The 18,680-nt window shown below is 38.5% G+C and overlaps 3 protein-coding genes across 3 annotated transcripts; 2 read left to right on the forward strand and 1 right to left on the reverse strand.

Moving 5' to 3' along the window:
• The first annotated feature begins 3,217 nt into the window (after positions 1-3,217).
• Positions 3,218-8,565, forward strand: LOC121742533 (phospholipid-transporting ATPase 1-like). Its single transcript, XM_042135691.1, has 7 exons — positions 3,218-5,338; positions 5,467-5,770; positions 6,176-6,875; positions 6,969-7,092; positions 7,203-7,422; positions 7,507-7,965; positions 8,065-8,565. Exons 1-7 carry the CDS (start codon positions 3,679-3,681, stop codon positions 8,297-8,299), a joined length of 3,702 nt encoding a protein of 1,233 aa, XP_041991625.1. The 5' UTR covers positions 3,218-3,678; the 3' UTR covers positions 8,300-8,565.
• A 1,235-nt stretch (positions 8,566-9,800) lies between these two features.
• LOC121742343 lies at positions 9,801-13,536 on the forward strand. Its single transcript, XM_042135457.1, has one exon. The coding sequence runs from the start codon at positions 9,876-9,878 to the stop codon at positions 13,269-13,271; it is 3,396 nt and encodes a 1,131-aa protein (XP_041991391.1). The 5' UTR covers positions 9,801-9,875; the 3' UTR covers positions 13,272-13,536.
• A 1,000-nt stretch (positions 13,537-14,536) lies between these two features.
• On the reverse strand, positions 14,537-18,370 carry LOC121810378 (chlorophyll(ide) b reductase NOL, chloroplastic-like). Its single transcript, XM_042211164.1, has 14 exons — positions 18,347-18,370; positions 17,978-18,275; positions 17,756-17,824; positions 17,015-17,076; positions 16,694-16,780; positions 16,320-16,387; positions 16,199-16,247; positions 16,043-16,128; positions 15,884-15,941; positions 15,432-15,482; positions 15,298-15,348; positions 15,174-15,215; positions 14,878-14,988; positions 14,537-14,780 (listed from the first exon to the last, which is right to left on the reverse strand). The coding sequence occupies exons 1-14, from the start codon at positions 18,368-18,370 to the stop codon at positions 14,733-14,735; spliced, it is 1,104 nt and encodes a 367-aa protein (XP_042067098.1). The 3' UTR covers positions 14,537-14,732.
• Between the last annotated feature and the right edge of the window lie 310 nt (positions 18,371-18,680).

Consider the following 18,680-nt stretch of genomic DNA (forward strand, 5'->3'; position numbering starts at 1 on the left):
GTTGGGATCTGTTGGATTATTGTCGGAGATTGGAGATCTGATTGTGGAGACGTTGGGAGTTTGTGAATCATAATGGATCTGGAGTTTGCTGTTTAAATTCTGCATGATTATGGTTGTTTACTGTTCGTTCTTATATCCACTAGGTCCAGTAGTTTAGATATGTTGAGTTTAGCCTTTAATTCCTTGTTTTATTTCAGATCTGGAACTTGCTCTATTTTCATGATGTTTCTTACTCTGTTTTATTCTGTTTTCTAGTTGGATTCCTGAAGAAGATGACGTTTGTTAGTAGTTAGGATAAAATCTGTAATCTGTCTGTTCTCTCTGCTTGTCCTTCTGCTTTTCTGCAGCTTTTCAGCAACTGGCTAGTTAGGGAAATTTGGTCCCCACTTTCTGTGCGAGTTTGTTTGGCCACTTTAGGAAAGTCAGTTTACTCTCCAGTTTGTTGGTGTTGTCTCCCAAGTTGATTTTACATTGCGAGTCATGCATGTGTCGTACGTACCCGTTTCCTGTACCCAGTAGATAGAGTAGTTAGCTTTTATTTCCTAGGTCCAGTAGTTAAAATTCTCGACCCACTTGTTGCGTGGCAGCAGCCAACCCCTCCCAAAACCCTTCAAATGCATGCTAACTCATCCGTCATCGTGGGATCGATCATTTGCTTCTCTATTAGCCAATAGTGTAGTGAGTTGAGGTTTTGAAGCGGAGAAGTGTGTGTCCTACGACCGAATTCTGAAGGTTCCACGATCTCCCAGACCCTGTGATCTAGCGAATCCTCTGAACCATATATCAATAGTGCAGCACACAGACAACAGCTACCTCACTCTTCATCTCTCAACCTTTTTCATTTTCACTTTATTATTTATTTACTTTACCCACTTAACACATTTTTTCTTAAATCGCGTGCCGAAAAAAATGAATTCACTATTGTGGACCTGATGGGGTATTAGTGTATTAGGAGATGTATTAAGATGTTTTATATTTATATTTATAGTACTTTAAAGACTATCCACATGGCATTGTTATTTAAGTCATGTTACGCAATGGTATGGCACTTCTTTTGATTATAATTTACAGATATATTGGTAATGTGGTTTGTTATTGAATATTAATATAAGGTGGCCTATTTTTTATATTGGTAAGAAAAAACCGAGGATCAACTAAGTAATTTTTTTTTATTGTTTAATTGTTCTATTTTAATTATTTAATTTTAAAAATGAGAAATAAAATAGTGAAAATATAAATAGTGAATATAGTGTTAGAGCATGCGCAGTGGTGGACGGACGAACGTTTTATTGTTTAATTGTTCTATTTTAATTATTTAATTTTAAAAATGAGAAATAAAATAGTGAAAATATAAATAGTGAATATAGTGTTAGAGCATGCGCAGTGGTGGACGGACGGCGTTCGTCCGTCCGTGCCGCTGGCACGGACAAGCTCCACCGCCGCTGCGCTCGCGTCGCTAGCACGGCGCTGCTCGCTGCGAAGAGCACGTCTGTGCCAGCGAGCAGGCAACGTGGCGGCACGCAATTGGGCAACGGCATAGCCGTTGCCTTTGATATTTTTTTTTATTAAAAATCGGTTTTTAATTAAAAAAATGATAAAAAAAAAATTCACTTCCCAAAAAAAATATATCCATTTATTACCATTTTTTACCACTTTTAATTTTATTTTTATTTTTTTCCCCCAAAAATACACATTTTCATCTATAAATACCCCCACTTTAACACCAAAAAATTCACACCAAACTACACAATTCTCATATTCATTCTCACATATTCATTCTCATCTTCATTCTCTCATATCCATTCTCAATCTTTCTTCCACTCCTACACTATAACAATGTCCGGCCACGGCGATAACCCCTCGGGCTCCGGTTGGAACCCCGAATGGTTCGGTTCACCACCGTTTCCTAGTCCGGAAACGGAATACTCGGCCCCTCCTCAAACCCAAAGTTCGGGCGTTCCGGGTGGCTACTGGCCATACCCAATCGACGACCAAGGTGCTTCCGAAGGGCGATACAGGTGGACACCGGAGCCTAGGCCGACCGCCCCCTCCCAAACTCCGACTCCTCCTACTCGCTGTGTCCGCACACCGTACACTCCGGCGGAGATGGATAAATTGTTCAAGGCGTACTTGGAAATCTCCGAAGATCCGGTGGTTGGCACGAACCAATCCGGCGATCACTTTTGGTGGCACATCGCTCCCCGGTACAATGAAAACCGGCCGCCGGGAACAGTCGAGCGCAACGAGAGTATGGTGCGCAACGCCATCTTCCGAGCCAACGATGAAATTGGCAAGTTCAATGGCTATTTTCTCCAGGAAGAGCGGAATGCGGGGAGCGGCCGGAACGAGGTCGACTTCATCACTGCCGCGATGAGCACCTACCAATCCATGAACTACAAGCCGTTCAAGTACCTCAACGTTTGGCAGGAGACGCGGACGCACCCCGAAGTATATGGGAGGCGTAACATCCTCCTCTAGCGCCTCCTCCAAACGGTCAAGGTCGGTATCCCTATCCGACGCCGGCTCCGAAGAAGTGGCTAGCCAACTCGCCGGAGCTAACTTGAGTAGCCCCGATGCAGGCCCTAGCGGTTCCCAACGCCGACCGCAAGGAAGGAAGAAGGTGGCGGCCAACCGCCGTCGAGCCGCAGTTGCAACCGCCGATGCTCCAGTTCCCGCTTCCGTTCCATATGAGCCACCTCCACCTCCCACCAACTCGTTGTGGCAGCTTTTGGCCCAACTCAATATGGCTAATAGGTGCACTATGACCCCCTCGCAACTTCGATCGCACGAGGCCATGATATTGGGCCTCCAAAGACAATTGGGGGTAGTGCCGCCGGATAAGTAGTCTTCCACGGGGGTATTTTTAGCTTTTAATTATGTAATTTTTAATTTTTAGGAGTTTAATTATGTAATTTTTAATTTTTAGGATTTTAATTATGTCTTTTTTATTTTATTTGTTACAAATTTATTGTGGTTTTTAATGAATTTTAATATTATGGAAATGTTTTTGTTTAATTGAATTTTAAATTAAATTGTGTTCGTTCTTGCGGAAGAGCACAGCTGTGGATCTTGTGCTCTTGCTAGAGAGCATGCATGAATAGTGGCGTCGGACCCACAACCGTGCTAACTGGCAAGAGCAAATTGTGGATGCTCTTATATTAGTATAAAGTGAAGTTTGCATTTGAATAATCATGTAGCTGCTGTGGTGAATGCAGTTTAATAATTGCAGCAGTCCTTCCTCTACTTCTAGAAGTATAGGTAGGAACAGGTGAGCTTGACCATTGCAATTCAAAAAATAACAGCAAACGACTCTTCCTCTTTCACTAGATTTGTTGTTTTTTATCTCCTGTTTATAGAAAAATAAGAATAATGTGTTTGACCTTTGAATTTTCTCGATCCTTCTTCACGTAACCAACAATGGTGATAAATGCGTTGGTTTCCAATCACATCGACCCAAAATATACGCCGCCCTGGGGAGATATCTGCTACTGTTGCTTTCTCTGTCGTAACAAGTTAATGCTATAGCTCTAGCTTCCCATAGACCACTTCAATTTTTTCGCTCTTCATTGTTTCTTAAAAAAACCATTCTTTCCCTCTGCCCATCTTCTAGTAGTTTGCTTGGGCTGTGGATTTCAGTTTTCTTGACTTTTGGGAATTTGCAAGCTGCGTGATGCTGAGATGGTGAAGGGGTCACAACAGCAATGGCCTTTGCTGGTTCCTCCACCTCGAACACCGGGTAAAGAAGAGCTCCCTATTGATATTGATAGTTCAATTCCTGTTTCTACTATGTCAAAGCCTTATTCTGATTCCCAGATTGAAATGAGTGGTGATTTTGTGAGGAATCCTTCCTCCCATTCCATTCAGTCAAAGTCCTCTAGCACCCACTCCATAAAGGGGGCGAGCTTTAGAGAAGGGCATGATTTGAACCCTGTTAGCTATGGCTCTAGGGGGGGTAATTCGGGTTCGAACCCCGTTAGGTATGGTTCGAGGGGTGCTAGCTCTGGGGGGTTTACTTCATCTTATAAGGAGATCAAAGATGAGGATGCGAGGTTAGTGTATGTTAATGATCCTGGTAGAACAAATCAGAAGAGGTTTAAGTTTGCTGGGAATTCAATTAGGACTTCCAAATATAGTATCCTCACTTTCTTGCCTAGGAATTTGTTTGAGCAGTTCCATCGGATAGCTTACATATACTTTCTTGTGATTGCCATTCTCAATCAGCTACCTCAGCTGGCTGTTTTTGGCCGGGAAGCTTCCATTCTGCCGTTGGCCATGGTGCTCTTTGTCACAGCAGTTAAGGACGCATATGAGGACTACAGGCGCCATAGGTCGGATAGGATTGAGAACAACCGGCTGGCGTCAGTCTTGGTGAATGGAGAGTTTGAGGATAAGAAATGGAAGGACATTTGTGTTGGGGAGGTCATTAAGGTCTCTGGGAATCAAACTCTTCCATGTGATATGGTGTTGCTCTCAACTAGTGATGCTACTGGTGTCGCATATGTGCAGACGACAAATTTGGACGGGGAGTCGAATTTGAAGACACGGTATGCAAAGCAGGAGACTCAGATGAGAACTCCAGTTGTGGGGAACATAGGTGGGCTGCTGATCAAGTGTGAGAAACCAAATAGAAATATATACGGTTTCCAGGCTAACATGGAAATTGATGGAAAGCGTGTTTCTCTTGGACCGTCCAATATAATATTACGCGGTTGTGAGCTGAAGAACACTGATTGGGTAGTTGGTGTTGCGGTTTATGCTGGGAAGGAGACAAAGGCGATGCTTAACAATGCCGGAGCTCCGTCCAAGAGAAGCCGTCTTGAGAAGCGCATGAACAAGGAGATCATCATCCTGTCAATTTTTCTTGTGGCACTATGTACTGTAGTCTCCATCTGTCATGGTGCCTGGTTGAGACGCCACAGAGAGGAGTTGTACCTGATGCAGTTCTACAGGAAATATGACTACTCGGAGCCTGAAGTTGAGAAATACGAATATTATGGTTGGGGAATGGAGATATTCTTTGTGTTCCTCATGTCTGTCATTGTTTTCCAAGTTATGATTCCTATATCATTGTACATATCCGTGGAGCTTGTTCGTATTGGCCAAGCTTATTTTATGATCCGAGATGACAGGATGTTTGACAAATCCACCAATTCGAGATTCCAGTGCAGGGCATTGAACATAAATGAAGATTTGGGGCAGATAAAGTATGTCTTCTCTGACAAAACTGGCACTCTGACTGAGAACAAGATGGAATTTCAGTGTGCAAGCGTTGGAGGAACAGACTACGACAATGGGAAGGACATCAGTACCGAAGATTGGCAAACAGGATCAGTGGAAGGTATTATGAGATTTCTGTCTCTTTCACTCTATGCTTTTGTTTGCACGTGTTCAAGAGATATTGCATCAATAGCATGTTCAATTGTTTTCATGCTCACCATTTTGATATTCTTTCATATTTGGTATCAGTTGACGGGATTGTTTTAAGGCCAAAGATGACAGTTAAAGTTGATCAAGACCTTCTTAACTTGTCAAAAATGGAACATACAAATGAAGGCAAACATGTTTGTGATTTCCTCGTGGCATTGGCTGCTTGCAACACCATTGTGCCTCTCACTGTTGAGGCATCAGACCCTGCTATAAAATTGATAGAATATCAGGGGGAGTCTCCTGATGAACAGGCATTGGCCTACGCTGCTGCATCGTATGGATTTATGCTCATTGAACGCTCTTCTGGTCACATAGTAATTAACATCCAAGGGAAAAGGCAAAGGTAACTTCGACTTTATTTCTTTTCTGATTGCTGTATATAGATCCACTTCTTTTGATCGTGGTCTATGATACGATCTTTCAGTCGGATATTTTTAGTCGTTTATTGGAAATTGAATTGGTATATGATGTGAATATTGAGTGAGCTAATGAGCTCTTTCTGTGACAACAGTTTCTTAATAATTATCGAAGACAAAAACAAAATGATCACTGGTTTCGATTGTCAATGAAAAGAGCCTTGATTTATGTATGGATTGATAGTTTTTGATTTATGAATTTTCAGGGTCTAGTTACAGTTAACTAAATAGCATATTTGTTTTATGTTTTATTATTTTAAGTTCGTTTTTCTTGATTGAAACTTGGTCCTGTTGGTATTTACCTTCTTATGATATCCTTATTGGCAGCACAGGTTCAACGTCTTGGGTTTGCATGAGTTTGACAGCGATCGGAAGAGGATGTCTGTTATTATAGGATGCCCGGATCAGACGGTGAAGGTTTTCGTTAAAGGAGCTGATACAACCATGTTCAAAGTGATAGATAAATCCTTGAACTTGAACACGGTTAAGGCGACTGAGAGTCATCTTCACTCTTATTCGTCAAAGGGTTTGCGAACACTTGTCATTGGAATGCGGGAACTCAGTACGTCTGAATTTGAGCACTGGCAGTCATCTTATGAGTCAGCAAGCACTGCCTTGATGGGCAGAGCAAATTTACTTCGTAAAGTTGCGAACAATGTGGAAAACAATCTTAGATTATTAGGTGCATCTGGGATCGAGGATAAACTGCAGCAGGGTGTGCCAGAAGCAATTGAGTCTTTAAGAACGGCTGGTATCAAGGTCTGGGTTCTAACCGGTGACAAGCAAGAAACAGCCATCTCAATTGGCTACTCCTCTAAGCTACTAACGAGTAAGATGACCCAGATAGTGATAAACAACAACTCTAAGGACTCATGTAGGAAGAACTTGGATGATGCTTTGCAACTGTATAAGAAGCTCTCAAATGTTTCCCATTCCAATGACGGAGGCCATGGAGCTGGAACTAATCAACTTGCCTTAATTATTGATGGAACGAGCCTTGTGTATATTTTAGAGACTGAACTCGAGGAAAAGGTAACTCTTTCATGGAGGCAAAAAGCATCCATTCTCACACTGGATTATCATATATGAAGGTTATTTAATATCCGCATTTGATCTTTTATGCAGCTTTTCGAGTTAGCTAGCAAATGCACTGCAGTATTGTGTTGCCGCGTGGCTCCTTTGCAGAAAGCCGGTATAGTAGCTCTCATTAAAAACAGAACTGATGACATGACCCTCGCCATAGGTGATGGTAAGCATCTTTATACCTGTGTTAAGGATCTCTAGGAGAAAACCAAAGCATAATTTTTTTGTCGGTTTTATCAATTGAAACTCACCTTTCCTGTCTGTCTTATCTCTCAGGGGCAAATGATGTTTCCATGATTCAAAAGGCTGATGTGGGTATTGGAATCAGCGGCCAAGAGGGAAGGCAAGCCGTCATGGCATCAGATTTCTCGATGGGCCAGTTCAGATTTTTGGTCCCGCTATTGTTAATACACGGACACTGGAATTATCAACGGATCAGCTACATGATATTGTACAATTTCTATAGGAATGTCGTTCTAGTTTTTGTTTTGTTTTGGTAAGTGAAAAAAGCAACCTTTTGGTGACCTTAACATAAGTGCTAAAAATCGCAAATTTACTGATAATTTGTGTTTCTCTGCAGGTATGTTCTCTTCACTGGATTCACCCTGACAACTGCAATCACTGATTGGAGCTCTGTGCTGTATTCAGTAATATACACTTCGTTGCCGACAATAGTCGTAGGAATTCTTGACAAGGATTTAGGTAGAGGTACCCTCCTCAAGTATCCTCAACTATACGGGGCTGGACAAAGGGGAGAAAGTTACAATGGGAAGCTATTCTGGGTCACGATATTGGACACAATGTGGCAAAGCGTAGCTGCTTTCTTCATACCTCTGGCTGCTTACTGGGATAGCACCGTTGGCGGTTCGGCCTTGGGGGATCTTTGGATACTTGCAGTCGTGATTCTGGTCAATATACATCTGGCCATGGATGTGATCAGATGGTACACGATCACTCACATTGCCATCTGGGGATCTATACTTGCGACTTTCATCTGTGTCATGATCATCGATACCTTGCCCTTCCTGCCTGGCTACTGGTAAAGTTTTTCTACTTATTTGATATATTCATGATCACAACAAATACTTGACTCTCAAAGAAAAAGGTAGAAGTAATTTGTATACGAATATTTATGCAGGGCTTTCTTCATGATTGCGAAGACGAAGTTATTCTGGGTATGCTTGCTTGGTATCGTGGTGGCAGGAATGGTTCCTCGTTTCGTTGTAAAAGTATTTGTACAACATTGTAAACCCAACGATATTCATATCGCCCGAGAAGCAGAGAAATTTGGAAATTTAAGGGAACCAAATGCAGAAACAGAGATGAATCCCATATCTGATCTTCCACGGAGTACTGCTACAGCTACTACTTAGATATACATGTATATATATATGCGCCAATCACCATCCATTTGTTTTCTTGTTCATATTTTTTGGTATCTCATTTCTGTTCCAATTTGTTTGTGCTGGTCAATCATTTTTTTCTCAATTATTTGGTAGGTAGTCTGCGGAAGAGAGTATAAATATTTAGAGAGTTACACTTGGGCTGTAAATTTCATAGTATTACAATTACAATACGTGTAACAAAAAACATTGGTACAATACATGTATGGAAAGAATGCAATGCTATTCTTCTTGAAGGTTTTTCTTATATCTGTTTTGTTGAAAGACATAATATTACTAGTATTCTAATCCTTTGTCCCACAACATATTGGGTGCTAACTGCAACAAAAAATTTAATGAAAGTTAAGTAGGATATTTTGTATGAGGAAAAATCATTCAATTTGTTAATTTTATGCTAGTTATAAGACCTTTTTCTCAATATGTCTGTGAGTGAATAATAATTTGTGTGCCTTGTTCTAGACTAAAAAACTCTTCCTAAACACTGTCTTCTGAAGTGGGCGTTGATCTTAGCGAGTCGCTGTGTGTAAACTCCCTGGATTACGCGATGTTTCCAGTGGGTTGCTGGGTGTGCTCTCTGGAATGCTTCTGGACTCACCGTGAGTAGTCTGTCAAATTGGACAGTTTGCACGGCTTTTTCTATGAGTTTGTTCTCAGTTCAAGCTCCATTTCATGTCTTGTCTCACCTCCTACAATGGGAATAAACACTATTGTAAGTCCAAAAATATATAGAAACCACTCAAAGTTAGGGGAATGAATATCGTATATTTGATTCGCATCAACAAAATCTAGTTGTGGATGACCTCTAACATATCAAAATGAGGTTGAATTAAACATTTTATAGTACTCCCTCCGTTGTTCCAAGTTAGTTGAAGTGTTTCTTTTCGTCACGAGATTTAATAAAGTTATATTTAGTGAGTTAAATAAAGTAAAATAAAGTAGATGAGAGAATAAAGTACGAGATAGAAGAGATAGTAAAGTAAAAGAAAGAATAAAGTATGCGAGATTATATGTTTTGGTTTTAATTAAAAAGAGAAATGACAAGTAAATTGGGAAATCCAAAATGAAATAGTATAACTCAAGTTAACAGAAGGAGTATCAAACAAGCCAATGATAAAACTTTTTTTATATCACTTGTAATTACACAAATCAAAAGACTGTGCATAAATTTTAATACTTTGAGGTCCATTTTTCCATTTAATATCCATAGTTGTTCTATGATTTTAGTCAAAAACTTTATGTTTTATGACTCATTGCTTAAGTTCTATATATTATGAATTTATCCATTTTCCTAAAAATGATGGTGCTGTTAAATTTTAACAATTAATTAAATTTTGACAATCAATCAATTAAATTGGTCCCAACATCAAATTAGTCCTCAATAGTAGTACTATTTTTTTCAGTTTTGTAGCAAATGTTGAGGATGAATATGATAAAATTTCTAATATTGGGGACTAGCGTGTAAGAGAAATAACCTTTTTGTTGCCCACCTTTTTAGCTTTAGGAGAAGGAATGCAGTGAACCCTTGCACTAAGAAAACGAAATTGCGATGATGAAAAACGAAATCGAGATGATCAGTTCACCACACGGGCCTCTACCCGATCTTCCGGAAGAAATTATCAAAGAAATACTGCTGAGGCTGCCCGCAAAATCACTCTGGAAATTTAGGTCTGTGTCCAAATGTTGGTTTTTCTTGATTTCAAGTTATGATTTTGCTAAGGCCCATCTGAAAATATCAAACAAGAACAACATTTATGAACGCCATAGACTTATAGTTGGCGCCATTCAATCTCTCATGGATTTGCACACTTGTTCTCTACGAGACACGGTTGGGAATACTATGTATACCGGTCCAATTTACCCTGATGTTGATATGCTCCCTGATGTTGTTCGCTTTGATTGCCCATCTTGCAACATTAATAGTTTGGTATGGATGGAGGGCTCTTGTAATGGGTTGGTTTGTGTACTTGAGTCAGCAAGAACTTTGATTTTGTGGAACCCCACGATTAGAAAATACAGGGTTTTGCCTCGCTCTGGCACGCCTATGAGGTTCGAGCACTATCCCCTCAACTTTGGGTTTGGTTATGATGAGGTTCATGATGATTATAAGGTGGTGGAGCTTTTACATTTGGATCCTGGCATGTCTTTGACGGAGCCTAGAGCAAAGGTCTATAGTTTGAGGAGTAATAGTTGGAAGGCATTGTTGAATTGGCCGAATGAGAAAGTGGCTTTGCGTTCGGGGGTGTTTCTGAATGGGGCCATTCATTGGTTGGTGTTTTGTGCTGGGAGGCCATCTGATTGGGGGATTGTTTCCCATGATCTTGCTTTGGAGACATTTGTGGAGTCGGAGCTTCCATTTAATGATGATGATGCTCTTAGGTTTGAGATGAATGTGTTAGGTGGTTGCCTTTCTGTGTGTTATCAATATAAAATGTGGTTGGATGTGTGGCTGATGAAGGAATATGGTGTTGTGAAATCATGGACTAAGATTATGAGAATTCCATCGACATGGGTGCGTTTTTCTTTTATGACAAAGCCGCTGCTGCTGATGGAGAATGGTCAGATGCTGATTAGATATGGGCCAGAGTTGGCATTGTATGATCCCAGAAACCCATCTGTTCAGCAGAAGGTTTCTGAATATGATGTTGAGGCTGCAGTGTATTTTGAGAGTCTAGTTTCACCAAATTTGGATGAAGAAGTAATCATTGCAAGAACATTACCCCAGAATGTCATTACAGAGATCCTCCTGAGATCACCCGTGAAGTCTCTCCTGCGCTTTAAATCTGTTTCAAAAAAATGGTTTTATTTAATTTCAAGCTCTGATTTTGTGAAGGCCCATCTCAAGGTATCAACCAAGAACAATGTACACATCCATGACAAACTCATCTTTGGCTCAAATACTTTCCCTTTCGATCTATATACATGTTCACTTCACACTGAGATTGAGGGTTCTAATATAAGTGATCCTATTTACCTTACTACTATTGAAAGTATACCATTTGATCGAGTAAGGTTTGATTATGTTAACCCGGATGATTCGATATGGATTGTGGGTTCCTGTAACGGGCTGGTTTGTGTGGCTGTGTCTGGTTACACTGTCGTTTTGTGGAATCCAACTACAAGAAGAATGAAAGTAATTCCAGAAACTGACACAGATCCGAATCGTGATTCGTTAGCATATGGTTTTGGTTATGACGAACTGCATGATGATTATAAAGTGGTGGAGGTATCTGGTGATAAGTGTCAGACGACAGGTGTATATGAGACTCAACAAAAGGTTTACAGTGTGAGGACTAACTCTTGGAAGATTATGTCAAATTGGCCGCTTAGCAATTCATGTTATGGGACAGGCAAGTTTATGTATGGAGCCATCCATTGGTCAGTATGCTCCTCGGATATTGTTTCTCATGATCTTGCAACAGATAGTTTGGTGGAGTTACCTATGCCTAATTTTGATGATGATGATGATGATGATTTCAGACTAGATATAGAGATTTTAAATGGTTGCCTAGCTGCATGCTTTGAGCATAATGTTTACATGGATATATGGGTGATGAAGGAGTACGGTACGAGAGAATCATGGACTAAACTGGTTCGCATCCCATTTTTTCTTGATTTCAGGGATCATGAGTTTTTCAGACCTTGTCCGTTTTTTTCGTTGAAGGATGGAAAGATTTTATTGAATTTCGGATCAAGTATAATAATATATGATTCAAGTAACTCGCAGTGCACCCCTCATTTTAGTACAGTCTTCACAGTAGAGGCCACTACCTTTTCTGAGAGTCTAGTTTCGCTAAATTTTGATGATGAAATCTTCTTTGGAAGGACATTGCCTCTAGAAATTATTACAGAGGTCCTCCTGAGGTTACCTGTGAATTCTCTCGGGCGTTTCAAAGCTGTTTCAAAAGAATGGTATTCGCTAATTTCAAGCTCCTATTTTGTGATGGCCCATCTCAAATTTTCCCCAAAGAACAACATATACATCCACGACAAGCTCGTCTTTGGCTCCAAAAACTTTGACATGGATCTCTACACTTGTTCTATGTACTCTATGGTCAAGGATTCTGTGTTGGCTGATCCTATTTACCCTGTAACTCATGAAAATTCACCATTTGATCGTGTGTGGTGTGACGATCTTTATGAGGGTGACTCAATATGGTTTGTAGGTTCTTGTAACGGACTGGTTTGTGTGTCTGTATCTGCTAATACTATCATTTTGTGGAATCCAACTATTAGAAAATCGGCAGTAATTCCAGACTCTGGCACTGACTTGGACTTTGATAACTTCAGCATCACATATGCTTTTGGTTATGATGAAATTCACAATGATTACAAGGTGGTTGAGTTTTTTGGTGCCATGCGCAATACAGGCGTGTATGAGACTGGAGTAAAGGTTTACAGCATGAGGACTAATTCTTGGAAGGTTTTGTCGAATTGGCCGGGCAGAGATACATTTGGTGGGCCGGGCAAATTTCTAAACGGTGCAATCCATTGGTCCGTGTGTGACTTTGATAGAGCAGCTGACTGGGTTATTGTTTCTCATGATCTTGCTACTGATACCTTCACCGAGATACCTTTACCTACTTTTCATGATAATGATGTCCGAGTTGAGGTACACGTTTTGAGAGGTTGCCTTGCGGTGCATTGTGAACATAATATTCTCATGGATGTATGGGTGATGAAGGAATATGGTAACAGAGAGTCATGGACCAAAGTCGTTTCCATCCCATTTTTTCTGGATTTTAGGGATCATTTATTTATCAGACCTTGTCCGCTGTTTTTTTCAGAGGATGGCAAGATATTAATTGACTATGGATCAACTATACGCGTGTATGATCCAAGCAATGAACTCTTCCATCATTTTAGCACGACCTTTGAAGTTGAGGCTATAACATACATCGAAAGCTTAGTGTCGCCTGATCTGGATGCGGAAGATTCTCCCTGAAGTTCATTTTGGGGCATAACTGTGTAGTCTTGTATGGTAGTTTCTCGTTTTGAGGCATCCTCTGAAGCTGCTACCAGATGTTGAAAGCTAAGTCCCTACTAAGTTTTGACACGAGGTAGAGAGCTAAAATCAACTGTAAGTTTATGTTATGTTAAGATGGTTATCATACATATATTTCTGCTTTAAATCGACCCTTTAATGTTCAGTTGGTAAATTGCGGGATTTATGTTTTATATTAAATGCATCGTTTTAGAGTTTGAATTTATATGTCATATGCAATAAAAAGCTATATCTTCTGACTTATATTTCTGGTGGCTTTTTCCTAAGATTTTTAGGGGATTAATCATTACTATAAGCTTGATTGACAATTTCAACTGTCTTATTGTATAGTTACATTCGTTTTGTCGCTATACCCTATCTAGGAATTTCATTTCATTCCATTCATCGACTATCTAGTGGCTTGGGGTTGTGACTATCTAGGTTGAAATTTTTTAACATTTAAGGTATGTTTTGCGTGATATTTGTGGTAGATTCTGTGATGCCTTGGCCATATGTAGTAGTTTCAGCCTTTGTTGGTAAATTTTTAGGTTCCACATGCAGGTAGTTTTCTTGTATAGTCGACCCTGGTTTTCTTGTTCGCCCCCATCTATTGAGCTTGCCTCAATCTTCCTACATCCAACTTGTATTGGCCTTCTCTTTTGATTTATCGAATCTCCACACTTCATACTCCAGCCTATGCCTCAACTTTCCTTCCTACATCCAAATATGTGCAGAGATGAATCTCTTGTTTATGTGAATGGATCACTGATTGCATAGTAAATTGTTGGCGCAAAAGTGTGTGAAACTAGTTTTCTGGTGATGAAAAAGATTTTAAAATTACTATTTTATCTTCTTGTTAGAATAAATTACTACACAAGAATATTTTTAATAAAATACTGTTTTGTTATTAACTTAATGGGTGATCGATTCTCACTTTAGTTATAGATTATCCAGTCACAAAATATATTTTGTAAGTGTCATATGAAAACACTGAAGTACAGTTCAAATTATATTTGGATATCTTCTCCAACCACGAACAACTTCTTTTCGACTTCGTTATTGGGTTTGGCACGTTGATTTGTTAGTTGTATGTGTCTCCACATGGGAGAAACAACTTCTCTTTTAATTCTCGGGATATTGGTCTTAAATATCATAAACTTTAGGCGGGTTCTGATTTTTCTCATGAATTTTAAGTGGTCTTAAAAATCACACATTAAGATTGATGATTGATGTCAATCACGAGGTCATTCTTAAAGAATTGTTCACTTCTACAAATCCAAGCTTCAATATTCCTCTACCATTCTATGGGTAAAAAAATAAAGGAACAACTGGATAGGGGTTGTAATGTAACAACAGGAATCATCTGCATCTACTGGGAAGGAGAGGGGAAATCGATCCACACACATTCTCTTGGTGCGTGTGCTAATCTTCAAGAAAATACCGATTTCTTCGAGCACCAAATGCAAGTCTCTGCTTTGCAACAAGAAAATGAAATAACACAAGAGAAGAGGCAAAGGATGAGATTTCATAATAAGAATGCAAGGTAGGATTTATGACATTGCTTAACTGAGAATATCTGGGAATAGGCTTTTAATCCAGTGAGGAAACGAATGTAAGTCTGTCTTCCAGATCCATTTGTTGGAATGGATCTGATGTTGGGAACTAAGTACTCAGCAACCTGGTTCACAAATCACAAAACAAAAGTTTTAAGTTTGAGCATGAAACATGGAAATGAGGACTATGTTGTCAAAGAAAATGATCCTCTCTCATAGAATATCTATTTGACTGTTTCAATCAAAAGCGTTTCATAATACATAAGCTAGGTAAAAGTAAAAGAATCTATGATCTCGATCCGAACTCAACCTTTTCAGCTGGTTCAGCCAAAACATTGATGAAAAACTTGGCCTGCAATATGTAGAAATTTCATAAATAACAAATATCTCAGCAGAACAGAAAGAGTGGTGAAATGGTGGAAAACAAATCATACCTGCTTTGTATTTGCACCTGACATGAGAAGATCTGTTGTGACCATTCCTGGCTGCCAGAAAACAAAGTTAAATATATCACGTGAAAATTAGTGTTGAAATATTAAACAAAATTAACCGAATCTGTAATACATACAGAAAGATTATGCACGAGAACATTTTTGACATCTTGCATCTTCAATTCTGCCTGCAGAGATAATAGACGTTTTATGTTAGTATAAACAAATCTAAACTCCTACATGGGGTTTCACATCAAAGCATTTTCTCTCTCTTTTTTTTTCTTTAAGGTTTGCAAGCATTATCATATAAAAAATATATCATCACTTGGAAAATTACAAACAGAGAAAACAAAAAAAAAATGAAAACGCCACATGCATTAAGAAATAGTAGTACTAATGATTTAGCCATAAGCATGTAATTAAACTCCTGGACGGAGCCGAGCCTTCAAGACACTATGAGAATGATCCTTGGTTATCTATTAATTAAGGAAGCAAATATGTATAAAATGAAACATGACAGATAAACTGAAATTTTTTGACTAAATTCTTGAACTATAGTTCTTTCCATGACAAGAAATGCAGGACATGCCTGTAGTGATTTGGTAAGATGCACCACGCTGCGTTTAGTAGCCCCATAGGCAGCAAATCTGACGAAAAGATATTAAGAAAAGACTTAGACAAATGACAGTGAGAAAATAGAATTATCAGTACAATGGCATTAGAAAATAAGGTCAAGATGAAATCCGACCTCGGGGTTGGTCTACCATCTGAACCAGCTCCATCAATGTTAAAGATATGACCACCTCGAGGTTGTTTTTGCATCATATTCATTGCCTAGAAAAATCATGCATTAGCAAAAACCTATCTGCATGAATGTTTCCAGAATATGTATACATGCTTTTACCTCTCGACAACATATCATTAAGCCCAAGGTATTGGTAGAGACAACTTCACTGCGTATACAACAGAATGCAAATAAGCAAATGCAAGAGAAGTCATTATGAAGAATTATGATGTGAACTGACATTAGATCTTGATCAGATGCCTCCATCAATGGTTTGTAACTGTAAGCATTTGATCCTGCATTATTTATCTGCATCATTCTAATGATGAGATAAGACAAAGCAAATGATACATAAACCTGTATATATCCCTCAAACTTAAAAGAAGCCACAAACATACGTTTAACTAGCTAGCATCACCTGACGAGAATGGATTAAATAGTAAAACTCTTAATGACATGTTGAATCATAATTGTATATGTTAGGAGTTCACAAACAAAATAATATCAAATTGATTTGAGTTGAGTAAAATGTCAAATAACAGAAATCATCACATGGACTTGAATATATCTGGATGCTATATTTAGATAAGATGTAATAATGTGAAGATGGAGTACCCATATGTCAATGTATTTGAGTTGCTCTTTGGAAAAAGCAACTAAGTTCTTGACATCATTCCCATCTCGAACATCACACTTGGTGCCCTGCATGGGGAAGACAAATTCATATCAGTCATGGCAAATATAAACATGTTGTTACTCTAAACTTGATATGTAAGAAGCAAGTTCAAGCCTGAAGTAGATTATATAGAAAATAGAGGTCACTTTGTCAATCAGTTAGTATGTTTATAAGAAGTATGAACTTTTCCCTGATACAGTAATGCACGTAACATCATAGCACCAAAGCTGTAAAGTATAATGATGTGGTGAAGGAGGTACCCACACATGCTGCTTCCCTGACTCTACCTTCAAGCTTTCTATAGCAGATTTCACTCGTTCCTCTGTCAAATTACAAGTACAGTATGATGGGATATCAAAGCATTTTTCTAATAAATGCAACAAAAATAGAATGTGCAATGAAAATCCATTATTGCTTAAGTTGTAAGAAACAAATGATATTTATTTGAAATATGTTTTCTTGTTTGCTTTAAATGAAAAATATTAATACTTCTACGACAGAAGCAAGAAATTAAATTTATACAGTTTAATAAAGTGTTTTATTTATAATGGAATGTTATAGCACCATAAGTTTTACTAATGACTTGTAAAAATGTATTATTCCTTTGTCTTGACAGTCTAATTGCCAACATCATCCTTGCATAAGTATTTTACAGGAATTGGTGATTTATCCATAAGTATACTGTTACTCAATAACAAGTAACACAATTCAATCAATATATTGCAGAAAAACATTAAAAGAGTATTGTTAAGCAGACACTTTGTCCCAGCCAATAAGCATCATAGAGTTTGGGAAACATCAAAATTCCCAAGTACTGGATTACTAAAATAAGAGGAATGCTACATTTCGCTGTGTTAATAAATTTATGACTTGTTTTCGCAATAGGCGTTGATAGTGTAAGCCTATTTTTAGTTAAAATTTACACCCAAATTAGCAAAAACAGTAAGTAGACGTAAGCAGGAGTGTGAAGAACACACAGAGATATAGTATAAAACACTTACCAGATCGGGAGCATATGATGACATTGTCTCCAGATTTCAGAAACTCCTTTGCTAGTGCATACCCGATTCCTGAATGGATAAGCAGAAAAAACCTAAATTAAACATTTCTTATAAGAAATTCCAATCATATATGAGTGAAAATTTCCAGAGTCCACTTGAAAGCATGTTTGATTTACCCAGACATAAAAAAAAAATAAAGATTAAAAAAACAAACACACACACCTTTAGTGGAACCAGTGATCAAAACGTTATATGGTGGAATCATGGGCTCACTATTAATTTTCTCAACAAAAGTAGAAGTAGAAGTTGATGAAGAATTAGAAGAAGAGGTATTTCGTAGAGAAAGCGATTTATAGTTAGAAGACGGATAAGTTTTATTGGTGAAATGAAGCGTGAAATAGCAATGGCGGTTCAGGTTTTGAAGTGGTGAGTGGTAAATGAAAGAATTGGGAGTGAATAAGCTGAAATTGGCATTGCTGCAATCATGGCTGAATTCGGAATAAAGAATGCAGAGATAATGCTAAAGACTCTAGAAGAAGAAGGCGGTCCAGATATTATTAACGGTGTTAACTAACTAACTAACTAACTAACTGGCCTCACTCCTTTGATTGACATCTTTTTTCCAACACTTCCAAGTATACGACATTTGCAACAATCATTAATTTTAAAAATAATATATACTCATATTTTAAGAGTTTTTCAATTTTCATTGATAATTTATGCTCTTATTAAGGAGCTTCGTCAATTAATTATTCAGAGTTTAGGCTTGTATTAAGGAGTTGTTTCATTCTTCTACTGTTGATAAAGGAGCTAATCTAGATAGTTTTTGTATGTATCATGATGATTTTGTTCTTGCCAATCTTTTGTTGAAACTTCACGGTATTTTCATTTCATTAAATTTTGGGCTATGATAATGTATAGCTAT

The sequence above is a fragment of the Salvia splendens genome, chromosome 7 (assembly GCF_004379255.2).
Source record: "Salvia splendens isolate huo1 chromosome 7, SspV2, whole genome shotgun sequence".
NCBI classification, from domain to species: domain Eukaryota; kingdom Viridiplantae; phylum Streptophyta; class Magnoliopsida; order Lamiales; family Lamiaceae; genus Salvia; species Salvia splendens.

Excerpts from the sequence above, each read along its gene's own strand:
- LOC121742533 (XM_042135691.1), top strand. The coding sequence starts at position 3,679 with ATGGTGAAGGGGTCACAACAGCAATGGCCTTTGCTGGTTCCTCCACCT. Across the intron at positions 6,876-6,968 it reads AGACTGAACTCGAGGAAAAG|CTTTTCGAGTTAGCTAGCAA; the intron begins GTAACTCTTTCA and ends TCTTTTATGCAG. Across the intron at positions 7,423-7,506 it reads CTAGTTTTTGTTTTGTTTTG|GTATGTTCTCTTCACTGGAT; the intron begins GTAAGTGAAAAA and ends GTTTCTCTGCAG.
- LOC121742343 (XM_042135457.1), top strand. The coding sequence starts at position 9,876 with ATGATGAAAAACGAAATCGAGATGATCAGTTCACCACACGGGCCTCTA.
- LOC121810378 (XM_042211164.1), bottom strand. The coding sequence starts at position 18,370 with ATGTCAATCAAAGGAGTGAGGCCA. Across the intron at positions 16,388-16,693 it reads TCAAATACATTGACATATGG|ATAAATAATGCAGGATCAAA; the intron begins GTACTCCATCTT and ends AGAATGATGCAG. Across the intron at positions 15,349-15,431 it reads TTCTCGTGCATAATCTTTCT|CCAGGAATGGTCACAACAGA; the intron begins GTATGTATTACA and ends GTTTTCTGGCAG.